Genomic DNA, 23,236 nt, shown 5'->3' with positions numbered 1-23,236 from the left:
AGTCACACACTGGGAAATGCAGGTCGATGTGACACAAACACCGTAAACACATGCCATTATGCGTTCCTAAATTGCTTTTCCATTAGCTGAATCTTTCTCTCCATTCTGCAGGCCCTGTCTTTGGGACACGGAGACTGCCAGCCCAGTCACCTTACCCACCAGCTCCAGAGGTGAAAACACCACACACACACCCTGAGTTGTCAACACCCGCACACTCTGAGCAAGAGACTGATGATACTCATTAGTGACTAAAAACAAGCATTTATTTTTATGCACACGGGTTCAAAGGAACACACTCTATGGCAATAGTCTGCTCTGGTGCAGCTCAGAGACGCTCCACCAACAAGCCAGGCTTTTGTGCCGCTCTATTGATTTTAAGTGTTATTTACATCCCTGTCTGTTCTCTCCCTTCCCTCAGGTTGCATATCCAGCCCTCCAGCCCACCGCCTACACATCCCAACAACCACCTTCTCAGACAGCCGAATCAGAGTCCCCCTCCAACAGCGATGATGCAGGGGCATGGTGAGTTCTAACTCCACCCCTTATTCTTACTTGTCTTTTTATTGGACTAAAGGACTGAATGATCAGTCAATATGACAAATGATCCCTTATTAGGACGTAGTGATGGTTGACATAACCTGTTTGTAGGTATATTAGCTCTCTCCTGACTGACTGATCTCTCCCTCCTACCCCCAGGTGTACCATCAGCGGTGCAGTACCAGCACGCCCCCGCCCTCTACCAGCGCTCCAGCGGGAGTCCCCCCCCTTGCGGCCTCCGCCCCGTCACCCTGCCCCCCCAGCAGCAGCAGCCCTGCTCCTCTTCCCGTGGGGGGGGCATCCCCATGCCCCAGCAGCAGGTGACTATCCAGGTGCAGGAGGTGGAGCTGGGAGGGGGTGGGGCCCTGCAGCGCCAGCAGCAGGCTTTCCTTTCCACGCCGTGCTCCCACCGGGTCCTGGGGAAGCAGCTGAGCGCAGACAATGCCGAGACCCACAGGTGACCCTCACGCTGCCTGTGTGGCTGACCCGTCATGGCTGTTTCCCTTTGCACTTTTGATTTGATTTTTTATTTTCCCTCCATCACTTTTCTTAAACTTTCATGTTCTTCAACTCTGTGTTTTGGACTTTCTCGCATGTCCTCACACTGTCAATACCTCCATTTCATCTATTTTTCCACCCCGCCAATTTTTTTCCCCGTCATCTTCAGTTATTGTAGATTTCAGTCTCTCATACCTCAGTCAACCCTAGGAAGCCATGTTCCTGAAGCCCAAAACTCACTCATAATACAGTTTTATAAACCGTGTTGCCCGTGGTGTACATATTTTTGGGCTTGTATTATTGGGGGGTGGGATTTAGAGGCAGCATGGGATGCGTCCTAAATGGCAGCCTATTCCTTATATGCTGAACTTCTTTAGACCCTGTGCCCTGGTCAAAAGTAGTCTATATAGCAGGGGTGTCAAACAAATGGACCCGTGAGCCCATTCAATCCGGCCCTTTCGAAAAACGAAAGCTAGACAGTCAGGGAGCATAAAAAAATCCAAAATGCAATGGATAGAGGTTATGTTATCTTTTGCACTTTTTGACTGCGAGGAAATATAATCTAATATTAAGTGTGGCCCTCGGGACCTCTGTGAAGACCGAATGCAACCTGCGGGACGAAATTAGTTGTTTTACGCCCCTGCTATTCAGGGACAACAGGGTCTAACACCAGATAGGTTAGTGGATTTCAGACAAATTCTTGTGGGTTTTTACATTGAGAAATACCACTGTTACCAAAGTGTTTTGATTACCCCCAAAAAACCTACTTGGCTGAAAAGGAAGCCATCCCGTCACCGCTGATTCCTCCACTGAGATTGGCTGACTAAATGGACGTAGGTGGTGGGATGACTGCTAGTAGTAGGAGTGTCCCTTCCAGCTGGTAGCAACACTGTAGGAACTAGGAATTCCTATACCCAACAGTCTGTGTGTTGTATTTCTATGTTTAGCCTAGACCACGTTCACTGAGAGGGGGTGACAAGCTTGGTGGTTACCTCATCATTTGATTTTCCTGTCATTTCCTCTGGCAAAGCAACAGAATTTGTGTGTATTTGAGGTTGTCACTCAATACCATGACTGCTTGCACACCCTTCAGTGGACTTGTGAACCTTTAATCTGGAAGGCTTCTGTGCTAATTATCACCCATAATAGTGGGTCATACTGTTGTATTTAAGATGTAGAATTGTATTGTCGTGTCAGAATCACGTAGACATATTTGTGTTTTGTCATACTTCTCATACTGTTCATAACTCATTTCATTTTAATACTACTACTAATAATAACTGGCATTTATTTCTTGTATACTTCCTTAATCCAAAATATTTCATCTCAATGGTGTATTTGTTTTTTCCCTTTCAGAAGTATTTGCATTGGATGATACATTTTGTTGCAGCATATAAACTGACTCTTCCCCTGCTCTTCCCTGGTCCCTCCCTCCCCCCCCAGTCGCAGCCTCGGACGGTTCAACACATACGACCAGGCCGCCTTCAACCCCCATCTGTTCGGCGAGGGCTCTCGGCCATCGGGGGTAGTGGGGGGCTACAACCCCTACCTCCAGGGGACCTCCCTCAAGGTGCCAGGGATGGAGGGCTACCAGGGTGGGGTGGTCGGTGGCGCTGGAGGCGGGGGCTACGGGAGCCCCTCTGCCCTGCAGCAGGCTCTCCTCTCCCCCACCCCCTTGGAGTACCGGCCCCAGCAGCACGTCACCCCCACCCTACAGGGTCTCCTCTCCCCCCGCCACTCCCTGACGGGCCACGCCGACCCCCGCCTGCCCCCCCAGGACCTGGCCTCCCTGCTGAAGAGGCCGAGCCCTCGGCCGGCACCCCCCACTTCCCCCAACGTGCCCCAAGACTACACGGAAATGCTGCTGCTGCGCCAGCTCGGCCAAGGGGAGTCTCTGGAGCCGGGAAGCCCCTACCACCACCTCCTCCAGATCAGGCCCCCAGACGTCCAGCCCCCCAGCCTGCCCCACTCAGAGAGCATGGAGGAGGATGACCTGCCACCTGGCTACCATGAGGGCCTCCTGGCCAAAGCCCAAGGCTGTGGGGACGGCCATGACCTGCTTGGCCCCCCCCAGGGAGGGACGCCCCCCTACAACTCCCCCACACACAGACACGGCTACATCAGGAGCACCACCACAACCAGAGGTAAGAGCCAAGCAGGCTCAACCGTAGAAATAGAAGGACTATTTAGATTCTATTTCTATGGTGTCAAACAGCTTTCACATCCCTGTATGCTGATATTCACATGCTTTTTACACATTCCTGCTTCGGTCACACAAGCTACATTCTATGTTGTTAACTTAGCAACTTCAGTAATCCCTCCCTCCCTCTCTTCCCCCTTCCAGACAATGAGCATGTTGACTGCAGGACCCAGGGGCAGCAGGTTATGGAGCAGGGCGTGCCTGACCGTAACGGAGTGGGCTACTCCACCAGGGGCCCCCAGGGGGATGGCTATCGGCCCCGGGGCCAGCTACAGCGCCACCACACCATCCAGACCTGCGACGACGCCTATGTGAGTCTCTCACGGTGCCATAATGTGCTCCGTTTGGGACCTCAGAAATAGAATCTACAGAATCTCTCAGCCTCTTGTGTAGCTCACAAAGGATTGGATAGGTTCAATGGATAGGTCTTAGTTTACCTAGCCTATCAGAGGGCACGATGGACCGTGTTGCTCATACCTATCTTTTCAGATCTGTATGGCATGCATAGGGTTAGGGACTAGGGGTTGATTTGGAATTGAACATTGTATGTCTGTGTGCGTGCGTTTATGTACTTAACGTGTCTTTCTGTACCGCCTCAGGACCAGGCCGAGCCCATGTCTGGGATGAGCCTATTGGCTGGCAAGGCTCTGAGCTCGGCCCGCATGTCTGACATCCTCAGCCAATCATCTCTGACAGGAAGCCAGCAGCTCCACCAGCGGGAAGAGTCAGGTCAGTGTCACGTACACGTACACACACACACTAAACGAGGTAAAGTGAGTGAAACGTGGCAGACTCAGTCTGGTCTAAGTAAAATGTGAACTCTAAAATAATCTCTAGCACAGGGCTAATATATAGTATAACAATATATGCCGTTTTAGCAGACACTTGCATGCATTTTCTATTGGTGGTCCCAAAGGGAATTGAACCCATAATCCTGCCGTTATAAATAGATATATTATTGTGAAATACACCGGGTAGGTGCAGTGACGTGTTGTTTTACAGGGTCAGCCATAGTAGTAAGGCGCCCCTGGAACAAATTATGGTTAAGTGCCTTGCTTAATAGCAGATCGGCAGATTTTCACCTTGACGACTCGGGTATTCGAACCAGCGACCTTTCGGTTACTGGCCCAACGCTCTAACAGCTAGGCTAGCTGCCGCCCAACTGAGCCATGGAGGATCATGCACATGCACTCACAATACCCACCAAATACCTGCCTTGAACATGGAGGAGTTCTTCATACTGAAAGGCTGTGTGTCTGTGTGTTTTCTCCTGGCAGTATGTGACGTGGAGGGAGAGCTCCACGCTGGAGCCTGCTACCCGTCGTCCTGCACCAGCAACATCCTTCATAGCTACAAACCCCCAGACCTGCAGTACAGCATGGAGCAGGCCGGGGTCTAACACAGGTACACACATGCACTTAGTCTGCGTCTCAAATGGCACCCTATTCCCTATATAGGGCACCACTTTTGACCAGTAGTGCACTATATTTGGGGAATCGGGAGCCATTTTGGACCAACCTTACAGTATGACTGTTGCCCGAACTCAGTCTACAGTCAGTGAATGTCCTTTACCAGACTCATATCAACGGATGTCCATACTGTTGCAACTGTTTGTTTGTTATTTCATTTTTTTTAGATGTAACCTTTATTTAACTAGGCAAGTCAGTTAAGAACAAATTCTTATTTACACTGACACGCTACCGGGGAACAGTGGGTTAACTGCCTTGTTCAGGGGCAGAGCAACAGATTTTTACCTTGTCAACTCGGGGATTCGATCCAGCAACCTTTCGGTTACTGGCCCAACGCTCTAATCACTAGGCTACCTGCCGCCCCAAAATGTTAATGCTGTTCTTAGATCAGTTGTCATTTAATTAAACTTCATTTAGCCAGGCAGGTCATTTAGGATACGATTCTCATTCACAGTACTGACTTGGTTGGTCAAGAGGTGAACAGGATAAAGCACAGTACTAGAAGTGTTAGTGCTCCTAGCTAGGGGATATCCAGAGTGGTGAATCCTCACATCTCTCCTCACTTCCTTCTCTAAGCTCATTGGAAGAGAAGGACTGGGGGGATCCTCAGATATGCTTTTTGAGATGGAGGCAAGGAGAGAGGGCACAAGAACCAAGGAAAGACAATTGAAATTCACCCCTAGTGTTAACTCTGTCCCTCTGTGTTCTCTCTCTCCTAGGAGCGTCTTCTGTGTATAAAGGTCCACATCAGCCACCTGTGTTGAGCAGCATCACGCCAAACCGCCATTGTCTGTCTGGAGGGGGCGCTGTCCGTCAGTCATGGGGCTTGGGGGAGGGCAGGCAGCCTGTCGGCTGCAGCCCGGGGTGGGTGGGTGGGGATTGGCTGGGCGAGGGGAGTGGGTTCAATGCCAGCATTCTGTTCTGCACAGCCATCTAGCAAGCATTGCCATCATTGGCTCTCTCCATTTCTGCTCTTCCGTCCGATTGGATAGATTGGGCTCTGCTTCCCCCGTTCACTTCTTCCTTCCTACCCCCTTGCGGTCCCGCTCTCCTGCCCCCCTTACCCCCCCTCCTCCTCCTAACTGTTGCCATAGCAACATACTCATGCGCCTCAATGTCCCAGACATTCATACAGGCAAAACGTATAGGTAACATAAACTTACACATGCACACACTCAGCCACAAACCCAAAGTATTCACACCAAGTCTGTGCGCAGGGATTCCTGTGAGGTTCTGTCCGCTCCTCCCTCTCCCCTCCACTGTATTCCAGTGGACCATTCCGGAGCGGGCTGTGATCTCAGAGCCTATGAGGCTCTCTCTCAGAGTGACCCATTCCATTGGGCTTGCAGGGGTGGGTTTGGGTCAGGCTCAGAGGCGCTAAAAAAAAACAAAGGAGCTCAGTGACATCGAGGATCGCACAGCACAACCAGCTCTCGTTTTTTTATTTTGTTTTCCTGTTCTGTTGTTCTTTTTATTAATTGTTTTTAAAATTCATTTTTACGGGCTAATGTTCATCTAGAAATTATGATCATTATTGTTATTACTGTTTTCTGTAAAATAAGTTTTATTGTTATTATGATTATAATGAGAATTATTATTAAAGGAAAACAAACTGTTCTGTGTTGCAAGGAAGAAAACATTTTAGTTTTGATTACTTAAGTAATTCTGCACTTTCGGTTCAAGCTATCTTTAATTCTTCTCCCTGTTTACCCTCCCATACTACCTTCTCCTTTTCTCACTCCCTTGTTCTCTCTTGTTTTAAGCCCTTCTCTCCCCCCCTCCCGTTCTTCATTCCATCCTTCTCTCATCATCTTTTTCCACTCCCCATCACTCCCCTGCCACCTTTTGTGACAGTGTGGCATTGTGTGTAGTTTTAACAGACATGCTTCCCCTTCCTCCCCTGTACAGCGACACCATGTATAGACCACAATTGCTGTATCCCATTTTTTGTTTGGTGGGGGGGGGGGTGTTGCGGAGGCATTTTTTATATTGTTATTATTTGTATTTTTGGATGTCTTCAGATCTTTTCTTTTCTGAATATTGAGATTTTTAGCCAAAAGAGTACAGGGAGAAAATTCTCCTTCATTGTCATAAAAAAAGATTGTTCTTATTGTTTTATTATCGAGATACTTGAAGAGTATAGTGGTTATTTGTTACTTTTTATCATTTCAATCATTGATCTCGTCGTTGTTGTTTTTTGGGGTAGATTTGGCATTGGGTTGTGGGGTGGTTCGGTGCTGGGAATGCAGTCATTGAAACGGAGGGGAACTGTAATATAGCGGACATATCATCACCCTCATCATCGTAAGACATTTTAGAGGTGGAGATGGACAGACCCCTTCTCCACTCGCTCCCCCAATCTGCAGTGGTACCCTCCGTCTCGGACCTCATCGCCCCCTTATTGGCCAACACACACTGGACATAGCCTCTTCTCCCGACTCTGGCCCCGCTACGGCCACATCCAAGGAGGAGACTACTACTCTGCACATGTGCTGCCTCCCTTTTCTATCTCTTTCTCGCTCTCTCTTTCCCTCCCTTCGTCACATGATCATCAAGTGAGACCTACTCCAGCCCCAATACTGAATTCAGTCCTTCATCTCTTCAGAGGGAGAGAAATGAGGAACTGACCAGAGACAGACCGGTTGCTTCAGTTTGACCCCAGTGCAGTATGTACAGTTCAGATAGTGAGCAGAGGGGGTGGGAGAATGATCCGCCTCCCTATCCCCACCTTGTCCGGAGAACTCCCAGTGCATCATGGTCCAGCGAGGGACTGTGAGTGTGTTGCTGATGAGTGACCACCTCGTTGTCCTCTCTTCCTTGTTTGTTTCTGTCTGACTTCCCTCTTATCATCTGTAAACCTGTATCCTATGTTCTCTTTTTCTATTGTTTATTTTGTTTTTGGGAGTACAAAAATACTAAAGTGCAACAACGATGATTAAATAGAATACCAACCAAACTGAGATGAATTAAATAAATATATATAAATAAATAATTTAAAAAGACAATGTGTTTGGGTGATCAATAGATTTTAGGAATCTGTATACCACCTGTGTATTTATGCTTGTTTTTTGTCAGTCTGAATGTCACACTGCTTGTTTTTTGTCAGTCTGAATGTCACACTGCTTGTTATTTGTCAGTCTGAATGTCACACTGCTTGTTATTTGTCAGTCTGAATGTCACACTGCTTGTTTTTTGTCAGTCTGAATGTCACACTGCTTGTTATTTGTCAGTCTGAATGTCACACCGCTTGTTATTTGTCAGTCTGAATGTCACACTGCTGGTTATTTGTCAGTCTGAATGCCACACTGCTTGTTTTTTGTCAGTCTGAATGCCACTGCTTGTTTTTTGTCAGTCTGAATGCCATACTGATTGTCCTCAACTACAAGCAGTTGCTTGTAGTTGAGGAGCAGAGTTAAGGATGGTCAAACATGTACAAACATCTTCATGCACTATGGCAGGGTTGCGCTCCATTCCAATTTAGTCAATTCAGGAAGGAAACTGAAATTCCCACTAGAATTGGAATTTCAGTTTCCTTCCTCAGTTGACTGAATTTAAAAATGATCAACCCTGCCATATACTCCAGATTTGACAGTCTGTGATAGATGAGGCACAAACCTGAAATCCTCCTGGGTAAGAAGAACTCCTCTAGTTGTATTTATGAGAGTTAAGGAAAGGACCTCTTTGTCCCTGACACAGGAGCACTGTAGGGATGAATGGGGACCATTGGGTAAGCTATTGATCAACATCCCTCTACCTCAGGGCTGCAGTGCTCGGTGATCAGCTTCTTTGGTCTGTCTGTATAGCTGCACTGCAGTGGCTTTTCAGGCAACCGTAGCTGAGCACAGATCTAAGGAGCCCTATAGGATGTAATGGAGGAGGGGCAGGCAAGGATGCTGTGGGGCTGTGATTGGAAGATGGGCAAGATAAGTGGATAACAGCTAGTCCCCTGTGTCTTCGTAGAATGACCCCCCCCCCATCACTCTCCTTCCAGCCATCCCTTCATTTTTCTATCTCTCACACCTTGTAATACGTGGCTACTGGCTCACTGAATGACGGATGCATTGCGTAGCTTGTCCCGTTTTCCTCTCGCTCCCCCTCTCCTCTTTCCTCTCCCCTTCTCGTTGTCTGTGAGGCGACAGCATGACTGCCTGCGTCAGCCACTAAATGCTGCTTGCTGCAGTCAGAGGATTGTGTGTGTGTGTGTGTGTGTGTGTAGTTGAGTGAGCCAGGGGGTGCTGTCTCTCTTCTCTGCTACCCTACCCAGCATGTATGGAGGACCGACAGGCTGAATCATCCCACCACCATCTGCAGACTGTGCCAAGGTAACACACTAACATGGATTTGTGTGTGTGTGTGTGAGAGAGAGAGAAAATAAAGAATGGGGGAAGAAAGGTTAGGACTGTTGTGTGTGTTGGTATATCTGCGTTTGAAAGACTGTGTGCATCGCTGTGTATATTTGCGTATGTGTGCGTTTTGAGGACACCATGCATCCCTGCACAGCAAATTTAGTGTGTTGCGCAGAGTCTAGCCCTCTAGCTCTCAATCCTCTTGTCCATTACTCCCTTCAATCCATCGTGCCTGTGCTTGTTATGATAACAAGCTTCCAGCCCTCTCTTTACTGGACTGATTGAGCTATTTGTTTATTTGGGGAATACTATGGAATACTATTCTCATGCTGTCAGCTTTATGTGTTGATGTCGTGCTTGCATGCCTGCTTTACTGGAAGGTGCTGACACATTGATCATGTGACCATGATAATCCGGGATTGATAGTATCAGGCGTTGGTCATTTCTGGTGCTTTTTCACACATTTGATTTGCACGTATGTGGTGTGAAATCACTGACTTCTCCTTTAAACAGGCCTGTGTTTTTAATCTGCTGGTAGAGATTTACTCAGACGGCGTCTATATCAGCGTATCGCACTGCAGCTCCTAACAAATCAATGTTAGACAGCCAGCAAATGATTGAATACTCTGGAGTCAGGGTCTATTTGTGAAGAGCTTAATCAACTCTTACTCTACCTCTCATCATCACTGTTCATTGTGTCTCTATATCCCGTCGCAGTTTGGCTATTTCTTTGTCTTTCATACTTTTGTATCCTTTCTGATTGGCTATTCCTGTGTCTCTTCATGGATTGTCCAGGAAGCTACTGCTCTTCTGTTGACATTGTCTGTTCACACAAGTTGTTTATCTGTGTTCACCGCATTCTCTTTGTCTCTCTTTGGGATCTATCCTCTTTATTCCTATGTGTTTTTACGGTCTTTGTCCCAGTCTTTCTTTCTGTCAGTGTTTTCTTGTTTTTCTTTCTAGAGCTAATGCTATTCTTATATGTCCATGTTCTCTCTTTCTCTCTTTCTCTCCAATCTGACACACTGTCCTATTTCCCTGTCTTGTTTCTATCTGTCTGTTTGTCCACCTCTGTTTTGCTTTTCATTCTCTTGTCTGTGTAAACCCTCTATTCAGTCACTGGAAAGCAATCACTTACTGCCAGTCTCTCTATCCCTGTGTGTGTGCTTGCGAGTGCACATCATGGCAGATAGCAGGTGTGTGTTGGTGGTCCTGTGGATGAGCATGGAGTGTGTGTGTCTGAGGCAGGTGCCGGGCACCACTGTCCTGCTGCTAAACACCTTGGCCTGGGCATGGACAGGTCAGTAACAAGACTGGATCACAAAAACTAAGAGATGGAAACTATACCACCTCAGAGTATACTACTCAGTTCTTATTGAGTTATAGTATATTGATAAAGATTCTCATGAGATACCAATGAAAAGTACATTGAAATAGACACTGAGTTTCAAGGACACATCTTTTTTTTTACATCAACTTTTTGTCCAGGTGCCATCGAACATGCGCCCAAAATTGATGGATGGCATCGAGCTGCACTAACACTGAAAGAGAATGTCACCCACAAGTTCAACTGCCAATCAGAGGGTTGGAATCCTCATGCCCCGCCCCTGCTGACGTGGTACCTCAACGGGGAGAGACAGAGACCGCCGTCGGCCAAACGGACACCTGGGCGCCTGGTGGTGACATCACGGGAGGAGTCTGGGCTGCTGACACCGGACTCCAAGCACAACAGCACCTTCTCTCTGAGAGCCAGGAAGTGGGATAGAGAGCTAGTATGTGCCGCCTCCAGCCCTCACAGTGGAGAGAGCTACAACGCCACCGTCACCCTCAATGTGCAGTGTGAGGAGGCTTGTTGAATGATCTACTGATGTTGCGTGGTGTGGGGAATGTGTTAATATGATTATCTGTTGTGGCTGTTAAGGTTTCACTTACTTGTTGAAATAAGGTTACATATCCAACGGCAGTATTAACCCTAAAGTCCTTCTGCTTACTCAGATATTATCATTGGCCGCAGTGCTAATATCAATATCCAATATGATCCCACCACTGTAGGTTATTTAAACCCAGTAGTACATTGAACTGATGTGATGCTCAGTTTCCTCTATTTGTTCTGTTCCCCTTTTCTATCACAGTCCAGCCAGAGATTCTGCGTGTGAACGCTCACTACACTGAGACCTCAGACCCTGGCCTCTCCCTGGTCCTCTTTGCCTTGGTACGGTCCAACCCCCCTGCCCACATCACCTGGGTGGACCAGTCCGGTCAGCTGGTGGCCAACACTTCGGACTTCCTCATCCTGGACTCGCGGAGCTACCCCTGGCTGACCAATCACACGCTGCAGGTCGCCCCGAGCAGCCTATCAGGGAATGTCTCCGTAAACGCCAGCAACAGTGTCGGTGCAGCTCAGAGCAACCTAGCTCTGGCAGGTCTGACAGGTCAATATCACTCTGACCCTTTTCTTACTGTCATGCCGACACGAACCAACTGTCTTGCATATTTTCTTTTCAGCGAGGGGTGGATGCGTAACCAGGCCAGCTGAGCATAGCTTGGTTTGGCCCAGCTCGGTTCGGCTCAGTAGTGTGAAAAGTCTTGACCAGGTCGCAATTGTAAATGAGAACTTGCCTACCTGGTTAAATAAAGGTGAAATAAATAAATAAATAAAAAAAGCCATTTTTTCCACTACAGCCCAGATCATAGGACCCCTGTTTCTGTATTCTCCAGAGTTCCTCCAGTCCAGGGTGGAGGTGCCAGTGCTGGGCATCCTGACAGGGGGCGCTGTGGGCTTCGTTACCTTCCTCATCCTCAGCCTTCTGGTGCTCTGCCTTCTGCACAAGAACAAGGGCAAGGCCATCATCGGTGAGACAGGGGAGCAAGGAGGGTGGGAGGAACTGTTGTATTTTGATGATACAGTGAATGAAGTGCTTTAAGTCTCTGAACAATGTCTGTGCCTGTTCTTTTTCAGATGAGCCAGTCGAGATTATAATGGCGAAAAAATGGTAACGTACATTATTTAGTTAGTCAGTCTGTTGTTTGTGTCAGTTGTCAGCATAGGTGTGTGTCTAAATGTGCCTTTCTTTGAATACGAAAAAAAGGGAATAGTATGAAAATGTATGAACTCACTGCTATGGTAAGTCGCTCTGGAAAAGAGTGTCTGCTAAAACGTAATACATATCAGTGGCGATATTAGCATGTACTAAGTCTTGGTGGGGAAAAACATAAATAAAAGTGTGATGCATGCAAGCAAAGCCACTACACAGCACAACACTAAACAATACATTAATTGCACTGCAATGGTGACATACGGTGCCCACAAACTGTTAGGGCCTACGTAAAGCTATCCGAACATGCAGTCCCAACATCATTCAGCCTCATTTTCTGCCTTTTAAAAAAACATAGCTGATATGGCTGACTTGCTTAAATAAATATTGTATCTACTAACAATTGAGATGTACAAATTATGGCATAAGGGGACGAAAGCGGATAAAAGGAAATCCTTAACTTCGATTAAGACATTAATGAGCGAGCTAGGACAGACATAACGTTAGTCAATTTATATTTATTTTTTTATTTCACCTTTATTTAACCAGGTAGGCAAGTTGAGAACAAGTTCTCATTTACAATTGCGACCTGGCCAAGATAAAGCAAAGCAGTTCGACAACATACAAGAACACAGAGTTACACATGGAGTAAAACAACATACAATCAATGATACAGTAGACAAAAATAAGACTATATACAATGTGAGCAAATGATGTGAGATAAGGGAGGTAAAGGCAAAAAAAGGCCATGGTGGCAAAGTGAATAAAGTATAGCAAGTAAAACACTGGAATGGTAGAATTATAATTTGAAGAAAGGTCAAAGTTAAAATATAAATAATATGGTGCAAAGGAGCAAAATAATAAATAAAATAAATAAATACAGTAGGGGAAGAGGTAGTAGTTTGGGCTAAATTATAGATGGGCTATGTGCAGTGATCTGGGAGCTGCTCTGATAGCTGGTGCTTAAAGCTAGTGAGGGAGATAAGTGTTTCCAGTTTCAGAGATTTTTTTAGTTCGTTCCAGTCATTGGCAGCAGAGAACTGGAAGGAGAGACGACCAAAGGAGGAGTTGGCTTTAGGGGTGACCAGAGAGATATACCTGCTGGAGCGCGTGCTACAGGTGGGTGCTGCTATGGTGACCAGTGAGCGGAGATAAGGGGGGACTTTACCTAGCAGGGTCTTGTAGATGACCTGGAGCCAATGTGTTTGGCGACGATTATGAAGCGAAGGCCAGCCAACGAGAGCGTACAGGTCGCAGTGGTGGGTAGTATATGGGGCTTTGGTGACAAAACGGATGGCACTGTGATAGACTGCATCCAGCTTGTTGAGTAGGGTATTGGAGGCTATTTTGTAAATGACATCGCCGAAGTCGAGGATTGGTAGGATGGTCAGTTTTACGAGGGTATGTTTGGCAGCATGAGTGAAGGATGCTTTGTTGCGAAATAGGAAGCCAATTCTAGATTTAACTTTGGATTGGAGATGATTGATGTGAGTCTGGAAGGAGAGTTTACAGTCTAACCAGACACCTAGGTATTTGTAGTTATCCACAATATCCAAATATAATTATTTGTTTAGCACTTTTGAAATGTACAGCAACAGAATTCAGAATATGGGCCGTTCTTACAGTGTTCTCCCTGTACACCAAGTCAGAACCGTAGGATAAATAAAGGGGGCATATAAGCAGACAATGAAAGCTTTTACAATATTCAATGATTACATTTCTCTAGAACAGGTTATAGGCTAAAAGTAGAACAGTCAGAACAGTTGCCAAAATTAAGAAGGGTAAATAGACCAAATTATTAAGGGTGAGGCACATGGGCTACTAACATCATACTACACAACATACACTTAGTATTACTTTCTTAGCTACAGTACACATATCTCCCTGGCATATTACATAATTTATGCCGTAGCATACAATACATTTTTGGACTCACCTTGTTGTGCTGTGCTCACTTGAACAGGAAGGTGGAGTGGCGGTCCTTCGTGGGCAAATTTTGTCATCAAATTCTGGCATTCTCTGGATTTATGGTGCTTTCAAAACAAGTTGGATGACCGTTCAAAACGTATTTTCCCAGTCAGAGCTCATTTATTCCCGACTTCCCAGTTGTCTTGAACTCACGAAGGTCAAGTTTTCGCAATTCTGAGTTAACAGTTGTTTTGAGCCTGACCCAAATCATGCTTCATTGACAGCATGGCCAATGTTGAATGTTTATCATTTTAAACTTGGAAAAGAGCCCCTTAATCCCGTATTTGGGACCACACAGCCACAGTCACTGATTCCTTCCAAACCACTTGTTGAATTTGTGATTTCCAACTTGTTGTGTAATATTTATGTCCAATGGCCGATGAGCACCAATACGTTTTACCTATAATTTCTCTTCATTATTTCTCTTCATATGACAAGGATTAAAAAGGTTTTGTCAGTAGATTGTCGATTTGATTCATGATGATGACTGCTAGCTCAGATTGTGAAAGTAAGATGTTAACATGATCAGTCCAGTCAAAGCTACTGTACATGTAACGTGATTTGACGTCATTTTATCAGTGGCCAATGACCTTGAGCCTTCTTGGATGGACACTTATAATGTGACTATATGGCAGCACCCAAAGTGCTAGAATTTTCAAGGTCTCCTCTTACACTTGGCAGTGACATAGTGTCCCCATGAGTGACAGAACACTGAGCAACGCTCTGCATTTTCTGCTGGCTTGCCCCACCACCACAGAAAGCACTGAGCTTGGCTGAAACACCTGCATTTTGGAGCTGCCTTACTCAAGAAAACAAAGAGACCATGTTTGTGTGCAGCTTTATTAACTCAATGATATACATCATTTTTTATATTGTTTGAAAACTGATATCTGACATGTATTAATGCAATAATAACATGCAAAACAGGCAAGCCCCCCTCCCCCACCTGTCCAGAATTACGGGTTGCCACTGTTACCTATGTATTGTATTCATGCTCCTCTTTAAGTATTTACAGTATTTAGAGTACAGTACACAAGGCAAGTGTCTGTATAATAATATACTTTACATGGGTGTATTCACTAGGAAACAAACAGAAGCAAACAGGCCAAAACGGGGATGGGCATACCTAAACTTATCCAATAAGAAACGTTTTGCTACGGTGTGCACTAATAAATACACGCCATGACTCTTGTTTCAGTATGGAATCACCTAGTGTGAAGGTAGACAAGATATCCCTACCCAGAGAGAACATGTCTCTACCTTCCAACATGCAACTCAACGACCTCAGCACCCTGCATAAAGGTAAGACACTACTGCTGAGAGACAGATACCTCATTAGAACCGAGGCAGAACTCTCATCAATGGTGCAAAGCAATTACAGAACAGGAAACAGAGTGGCCATTTTGGTGCCCTGGGCACTGGCATCTGTCCCTGTGGTCTTCTCCATGACTCTGTCCCATCTGTTACTCTACTTCCTCATCCCCATGTGGTCTCTCTGTAGCACGAGAGACCGCCAAACGCCACCTTGGGGAGAAGATGAGAGAGGAAGAGGAGGATCTGTCTGCTGCCTACGCTGCCAGGGGTAAGACAGGATTCAGAGGTTTAAGGTTAGCTTGCCTGTTGAATGGAAATGAGTTGGCCCAGTCTACACTTTCCACACTAATGTAATGTGTAACATATTTTCAGGCGTGTTACGGAGGGTGTGGATGTGTTTATATATACTATTGGATGTGTGTGAGCCTATAATTCTCGTTTGTGTGTCTGTATACTGTGCACCACATATGTCCATACATTGTTCTAAAGGTTGTTGTTGACACCCCCTCCAGGCTTTGCCCTGTACCCCATGGTGGGCTACATCTATAAGGTGAACAGCAAGAGCAGTGATGAGATCTGGCTCTGACTACTACGCCCCAGTTCCACCACTGGGTGGTCAAACCACAGTGCAACCGGCCAAAAGGAACCTGTGAACGACTGCCAGTCAGCCAATCAGCCGATCCCATCTTCAAAAAGGACCAATAGAGATGCTGAGATGATTACAGGAGCAGACCAGCAAGAGGAACCTGTTAGGAAGATACTGTAGTTAGCTATCTCACTCTGAGGTTGTCCAGATGAACCTATTACAGCAGGTGATCACATTCCATCTTGATTCAGTGAAAATCAGAAACTCAGAATATCAGGTCCTTTGTTGACTGGTTAGTGTCTTTCAAGCTGACAGGTATAAATCTGTAGCCTGGTCCTATATCTGTTTGTGCTGTCGGTCTGTTTGGTGTGACAATATGTCACAAACAGATCTGGGACCAGGCTAATAACTCTGACTGCCATGGACTGAGTTATCAAAGGGTGCAGTTGTGGTATCAAGTTAATACATTTAGATGGCTCTAAACACCTAAACCGATACTCAGTGTGGGAAGTATACTGTACCTGTGTTTTAGATGGTTTACACTGACTGACACCTACCACTCCTCCATATACTACAGTCTGTTGATCACATACCATAACCATGAACTCTTGTTGGATTACGGAATGCTTCATGTTCTTTGTATATCATAAGAATGTCCAAGACAATGTATGTGAACTGACATATTTCTATGGCTATATACATAAACAAAATATATTCATCTACAAGTATAAAATATGTGTATATGTATATTTGTATTGATATGTATATGTGTATAAAATAAATCTAATAAAGATGAATATAACTATGGATTTGACTTTGGACGGTAAATTCTGCTTTTTGTTTTTATTCAACCAACAGGGGGCACTAATCTTACCCTGTCAATTACCGTAGTTAAGATGGAGACTAAGGGATCCAACTGTCTATTGATTTACACATAATGGTCTGTCTGGCTTGTCATATTAATGTTGTCACCAGAGGTCATCGGTGCTTTGCAGGTCAGGGCTGGTTCTGCTGTAATGGAGCCCAGACTAGTGTTGGCCCATTTCAGTGTGCTGTGCCAGTGGGCGGAAATGCAGCCTTTAGTCTGATGGAAATTGTAATGACATTTACATATGACAATTATATCTCAGATTGTGTTCATTGGACACTGCTGAGAGGGAAGTGATACTGTCCTATATTTTATGGTTCTGACACTGCTGACTGAGTAGATGTGATTGTGTGTAGTTTTGAACAGAAAGATGATGTTATGACCCCCAAAATCAACATATTGTGTACTGCAATTCTTCCAAGAAAAGTGTTTTCTGTCTTATCTTGGTTAGTGCGTTGTTGTTTTTGTTGGCGTAGGGGTGGTAGTGTTTGAGGCATTGTGTCTTAGTGACTGGGTGAGAGTGTGACTGTGTTCCAGGTGTAAGTTGTAGGTTACAGGGTGTTGTGGTCTACCGTAGCCAAGCAGGAAGCTGCTTTGTGGGATCATCTCTTTGTCTTCCTCACATGGCTCCTTTGCAGAGCAGTAGGGATTTTAGGTTTTCTACAGAATCATTGGGACATAACTTTCTTAAAGAAATGTATGATCATAATCATGTTTTACTACTTGGTAAAATCATATTCCATACTAAAACCATTAGACTCTCTTAAATCTTTTTTTGCAATTTACTGTAGGCCCATATGTAGTTATTCTTACCCTTTATAATATGGTATTACACATTGGGACATTGTTGTATCAAAAGTGACAATACTTGCTAAAGCAGCATGTTGAAGATATTTTGAGCTGTGGCCTCACCCATAACCCAACCCAGACTAATTTCAGAGAAATGACAGAGGTACCAGATAGAGACAGCCCCTGGTGTAACGGCAGATAAACCAATCATACACACTTCCTCCTCATAGACATAGAGACAGACAGACCTACTGAGAAGGTTACATTCTGAAGACTTTTTGGAAACATACAGGGAAAAGGATTCAATATTAAGGTATGCTTTAATTGTTGAACTCCTATTCTAAAGAGTTGATAGAGACGCTTAAAGAGTTGGCATCACTGGCATTAGAAAGGTTTACAATTTAAAAGGTTTGTTGAGGCCAAGGATGTGTAAAATTACACAAGAGACACAAAACAACAATAAATCAATATATTTGTGTAAAGGTGTTGTTTTTTGTAATATGTCATGTCTCAATTCAGTAAATAAAGATGTATGTATTTTCCTATTATGATACAAAATAGAAGTTTGAGTAAAATTAAAATGGCTGACTAGGGACAGAAAATGGTGTCTCCTTTTTTAAATTATGGACGTAGGGGCTCTTTAGGTTGCATCTCCTACAATGGCAGTGTATGAAATGATACACCAGTTTAATTTCCCCAGGAGAATCAAGAGAAGAGTAAGTAGAATGAAGTGGACCATACTCTTGGCTCATCTGTTGGTGATTTGGACCATGACTGGTAAGTTTTGGGATATCTGTGAAAAAAAATACATTGACAGACTGCATAAAGAATTGATGTAAATAATGATTCAACACAGCAGTTTTTTTCTGATCACTTCTTTATTATTCCTGACTAGATTAATCAGCCGGATGACATTTAAAAAGTACAAGATCACTGATGTCAAGGTCACAAATGCTTTCTGATCTATTTACTGTGACCTTAACTGATGCTTCCCCCATTCTTTTTACAGTAGCTGAAGGTACAGTCCCAAGTAAGTGACCAGATTAATCCAGGTCCTGTTTCGATCTAACTATGAATCTTAGGGCATTATCTGGGCATAGATCATGTTTTCTCCTAATTTAATTTAGTATTCAAAACTATCTAACTGAACTGACTAAAACCCACCATAAGTATTGGCATCCTTGATAGAGATGAGCAAAAAATACTGTATAAAATAAATAATACAAAAACTGAGCTATAGTATATGCAAAGAAAATGGGGAAGTTATATTAATTTATACTAATGCAATTGCTCAGAAAAAAACATGATTTTGTCATCTGACCATAGCATCGCCTGGAGTTTGATACATGACGTTGGCACTTGGATTGGAACTGGTGCTATGGTCAGATTACATGAAAATTGAGCTCTTTGGCCACGGATATCATTGGTGGGTTTGGTGTTGAAAAACAGAAGCATATGCAGAAAAGTATCTCATACCTACTGTAAAATATGGTGGTGGATCTTTTGATGTTGTGGGGTTATTTTGCTTCTACTGGTCCTGGGGCCCTTGTTAAGGTCAAAAGCATCAAGTATCAGGACATTGTAGACAAAAACCTGGTTGCTTCTGTCAGGATCTTCTAGCAAGACCATAAAACTAAGCACTAATCAAAATCCACAAAGAATCAGCATTTTGCAATTGCCCTCTTAGGCTCTGGACTTGAACTCCATTGTAAGCCTGTAGTTTGAATTGAAGAGGGCAGTCCATAAGAGCAGACGAAGGATATTAAGGATCTGGAAAGATTCTGTATGGAGGAATGGTCTAAGATCAAATAAAATAAAATAGTATTTGTCACATGCTTCGTAAACAATAGGTGTAGACTAACAGTGAAATGCTTACTTACGGGCCCTTCCCACCAAGAGAAATAATAACACAAGGAATAAATACACCATGAGTAACGACAACTTGACTATATACACAGGGTACCAGTACCGAGTCGATGTGCAGGGGTACGAGGTAATTGAGGAAGATAAGTACATATAGGTAGGGATAAAGTGACTAGGCAACAGGATAGATAATAAACAGTAACAGCAGCGCATGTGTTGAGTCAAACGTGTGGATCGACGTGTCGTACACGTCGATCCACAGCATCCCAAATATCTTCAATGGGTGACATGTCTGGTGAATATGCAGGCCATGGAAGAACTGGGACGTTTTCAGCTTCCAGGAATTGTTGAAGATCCTTGCGACATGGGGCCATGCATTATCATGCTGAAAGATGAGGTGATGGCGGCATATGAATGCCAAGACAAAGGGCCTCAGGATCTAGTCATGGTATCTCTGTATATTCAAATTGTCATTGATAAAATGCAATTGTGTTCGTTGTCCGAAACTTATGTCTACCCATACCATAACCCCACCGCCACCATGGGGCACTCTGTTCACAATGTTGACATCAGCAAACCGCTTGCCCACATGACACCATAGACGTGGTCTGCGGTTGTGAGGCTGGTTCAACATTCTGCCAAATTCTCTAAAACATTGTTGGAGGTGGCTTATGGTAGAAAAACAAACATTAAATTCTCTGGCAACAGCTCTGGTGGTCAGCATGCCAATTGCTCGCTCCCTCAAAACTCGAGACATCTGTGGCATTATGTTGTGTGACAAAACTTCACATTTTAGAGTGGCCTTTTACTGTCCCCCAACACAAGGTGCACCTGTGTTATGATCATGCTGTTGAATCGGCTTCTTGATATGCCACACCTGTCAGGTGGATGGATTATCTTGGCAAAGGAGAAATGCTCACTAACAGGGATGTGCACAACATTTGAGATAAATAAGCTTGTGCGTATGGAACATTTCTGGGATCTTTTATTAAAGCACATTAAACATGGGAGCAACACTTTAAATGTTGCGTTTATATTTTTGTTCAGTGTTTTTAGCTGTCTTATGGCTTGGGGGTAGAATCTGTTCAGGGTCCTGTTGGTTCCAGACTTGGTCCATCGGTACCGCTTGCCGTGCAGTAGCAGAGAGAATAGTCTATGACAAGGGTTACTGGAGTCTTTGAGAATTTTTAGGGCCTTCCTCTGACACCGCCTGGTACAGAGGTCCTGGATGGCAGGGAGCTCGGCCCCAGTGATGTACTGGGCTGTATGCACTACCCTCTGTAGCGCTTTGTGGTCAGATGCAAGCAGTTGCCATACCAAGCCATGATGCAGCCAGTCAAGATGCTCTCAATGATCAAACTTTTTTAGGATCTGAGGGCCCATGCCGAATCTTTTCAGAGGGGGAAGAGGCGTTGTTGTGCCCTCTTCACGACTCTGTTGGTGTGTGTGGACCATGATAATTCCTTAGTGATGTGGACACTAAGGAATTTGAAGCTCTCGACCACTATACCCCCATCTATTTGGATGGGGGCTTGCTCGGCCCTCCGTTTCCTATAGTTCAGAATCAGCTCCTTTTTTCTTACTGATGTTAAGGGAGAGATTGTTGTCCTGGCACCACACTGCCAGGTCTCTGATCTGCCAACGTGTTCTCCAATCTCATAAAACATTTTACAGAAAGGCTGTGTAATTATCCCCGCAAGGGGAGGGTGCTAGATTATTGAAAAAGGGAGTGCCAATAATTTTGACCCTTATCTTTTTTGTATTACTTGTTAAACAAAATCTCTTTCTCTGAGCAAATGTATTACTATTAAATAATCATAAATATTTGAGCATACAGTATAGCTCAGTATTTGTATTATTTTTTCATACAGTCTTTTTTGTTTATTTTTATCAAGGGTGCCAATAATTATAGACCTGACTTTATGTCTGCCCATATGCATTTGCTTAAATAACAGAAACAGAGCATGAGGAAAAAGTAGATGGAGAGAAACATGAATATCATGGAAGGGCTTATCAATCTATCTGATCTAATGCTGGTGTGTTTATTTCTTTAGAACTTAAAATAAAAGTGGAAGAATTCTCCTCGGACAAGATCATAGTATCATGTCCTGATGGTTACACATTTCAACGTACTAATATATCTACTCAAACATTGGAATACAAGGATGAGAACTCAAACGAGTATATATGCGAGAAAGCCCCGGTCTCAAACGAAGACCAGGACAAAGACCAGGTCAAAATCTATGTGAAATTTCGGAGTAAGTACAGTACTGCCGTTTCCCTCAATGTATAATTATACCTCACAATAATATAAGTCAATGTTTGTTTTGTGTGTATGCCATTATAACACACATCATTATAATGGTCGTGTATGTGTGGTGTGCTTGTGTGTGTGTTCCCAGCCTGTGATAACTGCATCGAGCTGGATACAACTGCGGCTGTAGGGATGGTTGTGGGAGACCTGGTGGCCACTGTCCTGATTGGAGTAGCTGTCTACAGTATCGCCTCACAGCCCAAAGCAACACTGATCACCGGCAAGAAAAGTGAGTGACCACACAAAGGAGAAAAACATAGGATATGGGAACTTGAAATTTGAATGATTCCTGACGAGACCCTACTTTGTATGTTGTGCATAGAATTTAGAAAACTCAGAATTGAACACTTCCAATTGAGCTAATCTTAAAAATGAAATGTTTTACAGTAAACATACAAAAATAATACACATGAAGACCATAATCAATAATGTAATGCAATATTTCATTTCTGTCTTTCACCCCTAGCATCTAGCAAAATGGGGCTCATCTGCAATGAGGCGAGTGCAAACGAAGACCCCATTGGCCACTATCAGGTAGGTGTTTCCTGGCTTCTTTGAGCCACGATCCTGACATGAACAAAATAACTAGTCAAACTCATTAAGTTACCACGATGGGTTGATCCATTTGTGTCTGTCTGACTTTCTTTCTTTCTTTCTTTCTTTCTTTCTTTCTTTCTTTCTTTCTTTCTTTCTTTCTTTCTTTCTTTCTTTCTTTCTTTCTTTCTTTCTTTCTTTCTTTCTTTCTTTCTTTCTTTCTTTCTCACAGCCCCTGAATAAAAGGCGCATGGACAGATCTGAGTACAGCACTCTGCCAGAAAGGAGATAAAGAGAAAAATCAAATGTAAAGCACACTCTTTAAGCTCCGTTCGAAGATCCGTTTCGGATTGAAACGTAGTCAATAAAGAGGTGAATTGGGAGCTTTAATGTTGTGCGGGCCATCTTGTTCTTTACTAGTGTTCTTTATTAGCCCAGCACCTATGTTTTTTTAAGGATGTGCATATGACCACACATTTTTCTACAAATAAAATGTGCTCAGTGCTACATTACTTTTACCACGCCACAGAATAATAGTTGTAAAGCATTGAGTGAAGGCACAAATCAGGTCCACAATTTCCATGACAAGTCCCTCAACTGTCCATTTGATGTACAGAGTCATTGACTGTTTGTCCTGTTGCTTTGTTTAGTTTGCTCTACTGCTTTGCATGAACTAAGATTTCCTTCTGGTACCATAAATTATATTTGTCCAACTGCACACGTTTGTTGATTTCCCCAATTTTTTTAATGAAAATTTGTTGGCATGATGCCTCATAAGGTTAATATTACTGTATATGGACATACAAACATTTTCATGTTTTCATTTAGGTTGTTTTGTCATTCCATGTCGTAACATAATTTGTTATTTGCTTTTATAGTCCTAGATGATACTTTTTTTCAACATGTGTACAGATA

At 44.1% G+C, this 23,236-nt stretch overlaps 3 protein-coding genes across 7 annotated transcripts in view; all 3 read left to right on the top strand.

The window, feature by feature from the left end:
- The window catches only part of LOC106612637 (serine/threonine-protein kinase SIK3 homolog), a 44,357-nt gene extending 36,651 nt beyond the window's left edge, over positions 1 to 7,706 (top strand). For all 4 annotated transcript variants that reach the window (XM_014213991.2, XM_045724427.1, XM_014213990.2 and 1 more), the window contains 8 exons: positions 112 to 170; positions 419 to 522; positions 697 to 994; positions 2,479 to 3,179; positions 3,380 to 3,546; positions 3,835 to 3,964; positions 4,513 to 4,639; positions 5,424 to 7,706. In XM_014213991.2, the coding sequence (XP_014069466.2) occupies positions 112 to 170; positions 419 to 522; positions 697 to 994; positions 2,479 to 3,179; positions 3,380 to 3,546; positions 3,835 to 3,964; positions 4,513 to 4,634 (1,581 nt within the window). In that variant the 3' untranslated portion in view covers positions 4,635 to 4,639; positions 5,424 to 7,706. The remainder of the gene's footprint in view (positions 1 to 111; positions 171 to 418; positions 523 to 696; positions 995 to 2,478; positions 3,180 to 3,379; positions 3,547 to 3,834; positions 3,965 to 4,512; positions 4,640 to 5,423) is intronic.
- Positions 7,707 to 8,712: 1,006 nt separating this feature from the next.
- On the top strand, positions 8,713 to 16,767 carry tmm25 (Transmembrane protein 25). Of its 2 annotated transcripts, NM_001140276.1 has the most exons (9): positions 8,986 to 9,026; positions 10,240 to 10,350; positions 10,539 to 10,889; positions 11,183 to 11,482; positions 11,769 to 11,903; positions 12,010 to 12,043; positions 15,252 to 15,355; positions 15,555 to 15,635; positions 15,880 to 16,767. In NM_001140276.1, the coding sequence occupies exons 2-9, from the start codon at positions 10,269 to 10,271 to the stop codon at positions 15,951 to 15,953; spliced, it is 1,161 nt and encodes a 386-aa protein (NP_001133748.1). In that variant the 5' UTR covers positions 8,986 to 9,026; positions 10,240 to 10,268; the 3' UTR covers positions 15,954 to 16,767. The 2 variants fall into 2 exon arrangements, with proteins under 2 accessions (XP_014069183.1, NP_001133748.1); XM_014213708.2 differs by having other exon boundaries at positions 8,713 to 10,350.
- A 1,086-nt stretch (positions 16,768 to 17,853) lies between these two features.
- LOC100136515 (CD3gammadelta-A) lies at positions 17,854 to 23,000 on the top strand. Its single transcript, NM_001123621.1, has 7 exons — positions 17,854 to 17,923; positions 18,311 to 18,387; positions 18,620 to 18,640; positions 21,528 to 21,731; positions 21,876 to 22,016; positions 22,254 to 22,321; positions 22,554 to 23,000. Exons 2-7 carry the CDS (start codon positions 18,336 to 18,338, stop codon positions 22,611 to 22,613), a joined length of 546 nt encoding a protein of 181 aa, NP_001117093.1. The 5' UTR covers positions 17,854 to 17,923; positions 18,311 to 18,335; the 3' UTR covers positions 22,614 to 23,000.
- Positions 23,001 to 23,236: the final 236 nt, after the last annotated feature.

Source organism: Salmo salar, chromosome ssa09 (assembly GCF_905237065.1).
Source record: "Salmo salar chromosome ssa09, Ssal_v3.1, whole genome shotgun sequence".
NCBI lineage: Eukaryota > Metazoa > Chordata > Actinopteri > Salmoniformes > Salmonidae > Salmo > Salmo salar.
This window is presented reverse-complemented; position numbering and strand designations above follow the sequence as displayed.

What these genes read in the sequence shown, in the direction of transcription:
- LOC100136515 (NM_001123621.1), top strand. Translation starts at nt 18,336, where the DNA reads ATGAAGTGGACCATACTCTTGGCTCATCTGTTGGTGATTTGGACCATG. An exon ending in AGCTGAAGGTACAGTCCCAA is followed by an intron (nt 18,641 to 21,527) that starts GTAAGTGACCAG and finishes TTATTTCTTTAG; the next exon opens with AACTTAAAATAAAAGTGGAA. An exon ending in ACTGATCACCGGCAAGAAAA is followed by an intron (nt 22,017 to 22,253) that starts GTGAGTGACCAC and finishes TTTCACCCCTAG; the next exon opens with CATCTAGCAAAATGGGGCTC.
- tmm25 (XM_014213708.2), top strand. Translation starts at nt 10,032, where the DNA reads ATGTCCATGTTCTCTCTTTCTCTCTTTCTCTCCAATCTGACACACTGT. An exon ending in CGTCACCCTCAATGTGCAGT is followed by an intron (nt 10,890 to 11,182) that starts GTGAGGAGGCTT and finishes TTTCTATCACAG; the next exon opens with TCCAGCCAGAGATTCTGCGT. An exon ending in ATTATAATGGCGAAAAAATG is followed by an intron (nt 12,044 to 15,251) that starts GTAACGTACATT and finishes CTCTTGTTTCAG; the next exon opens with TATGGAATCACCTAGTGTGA.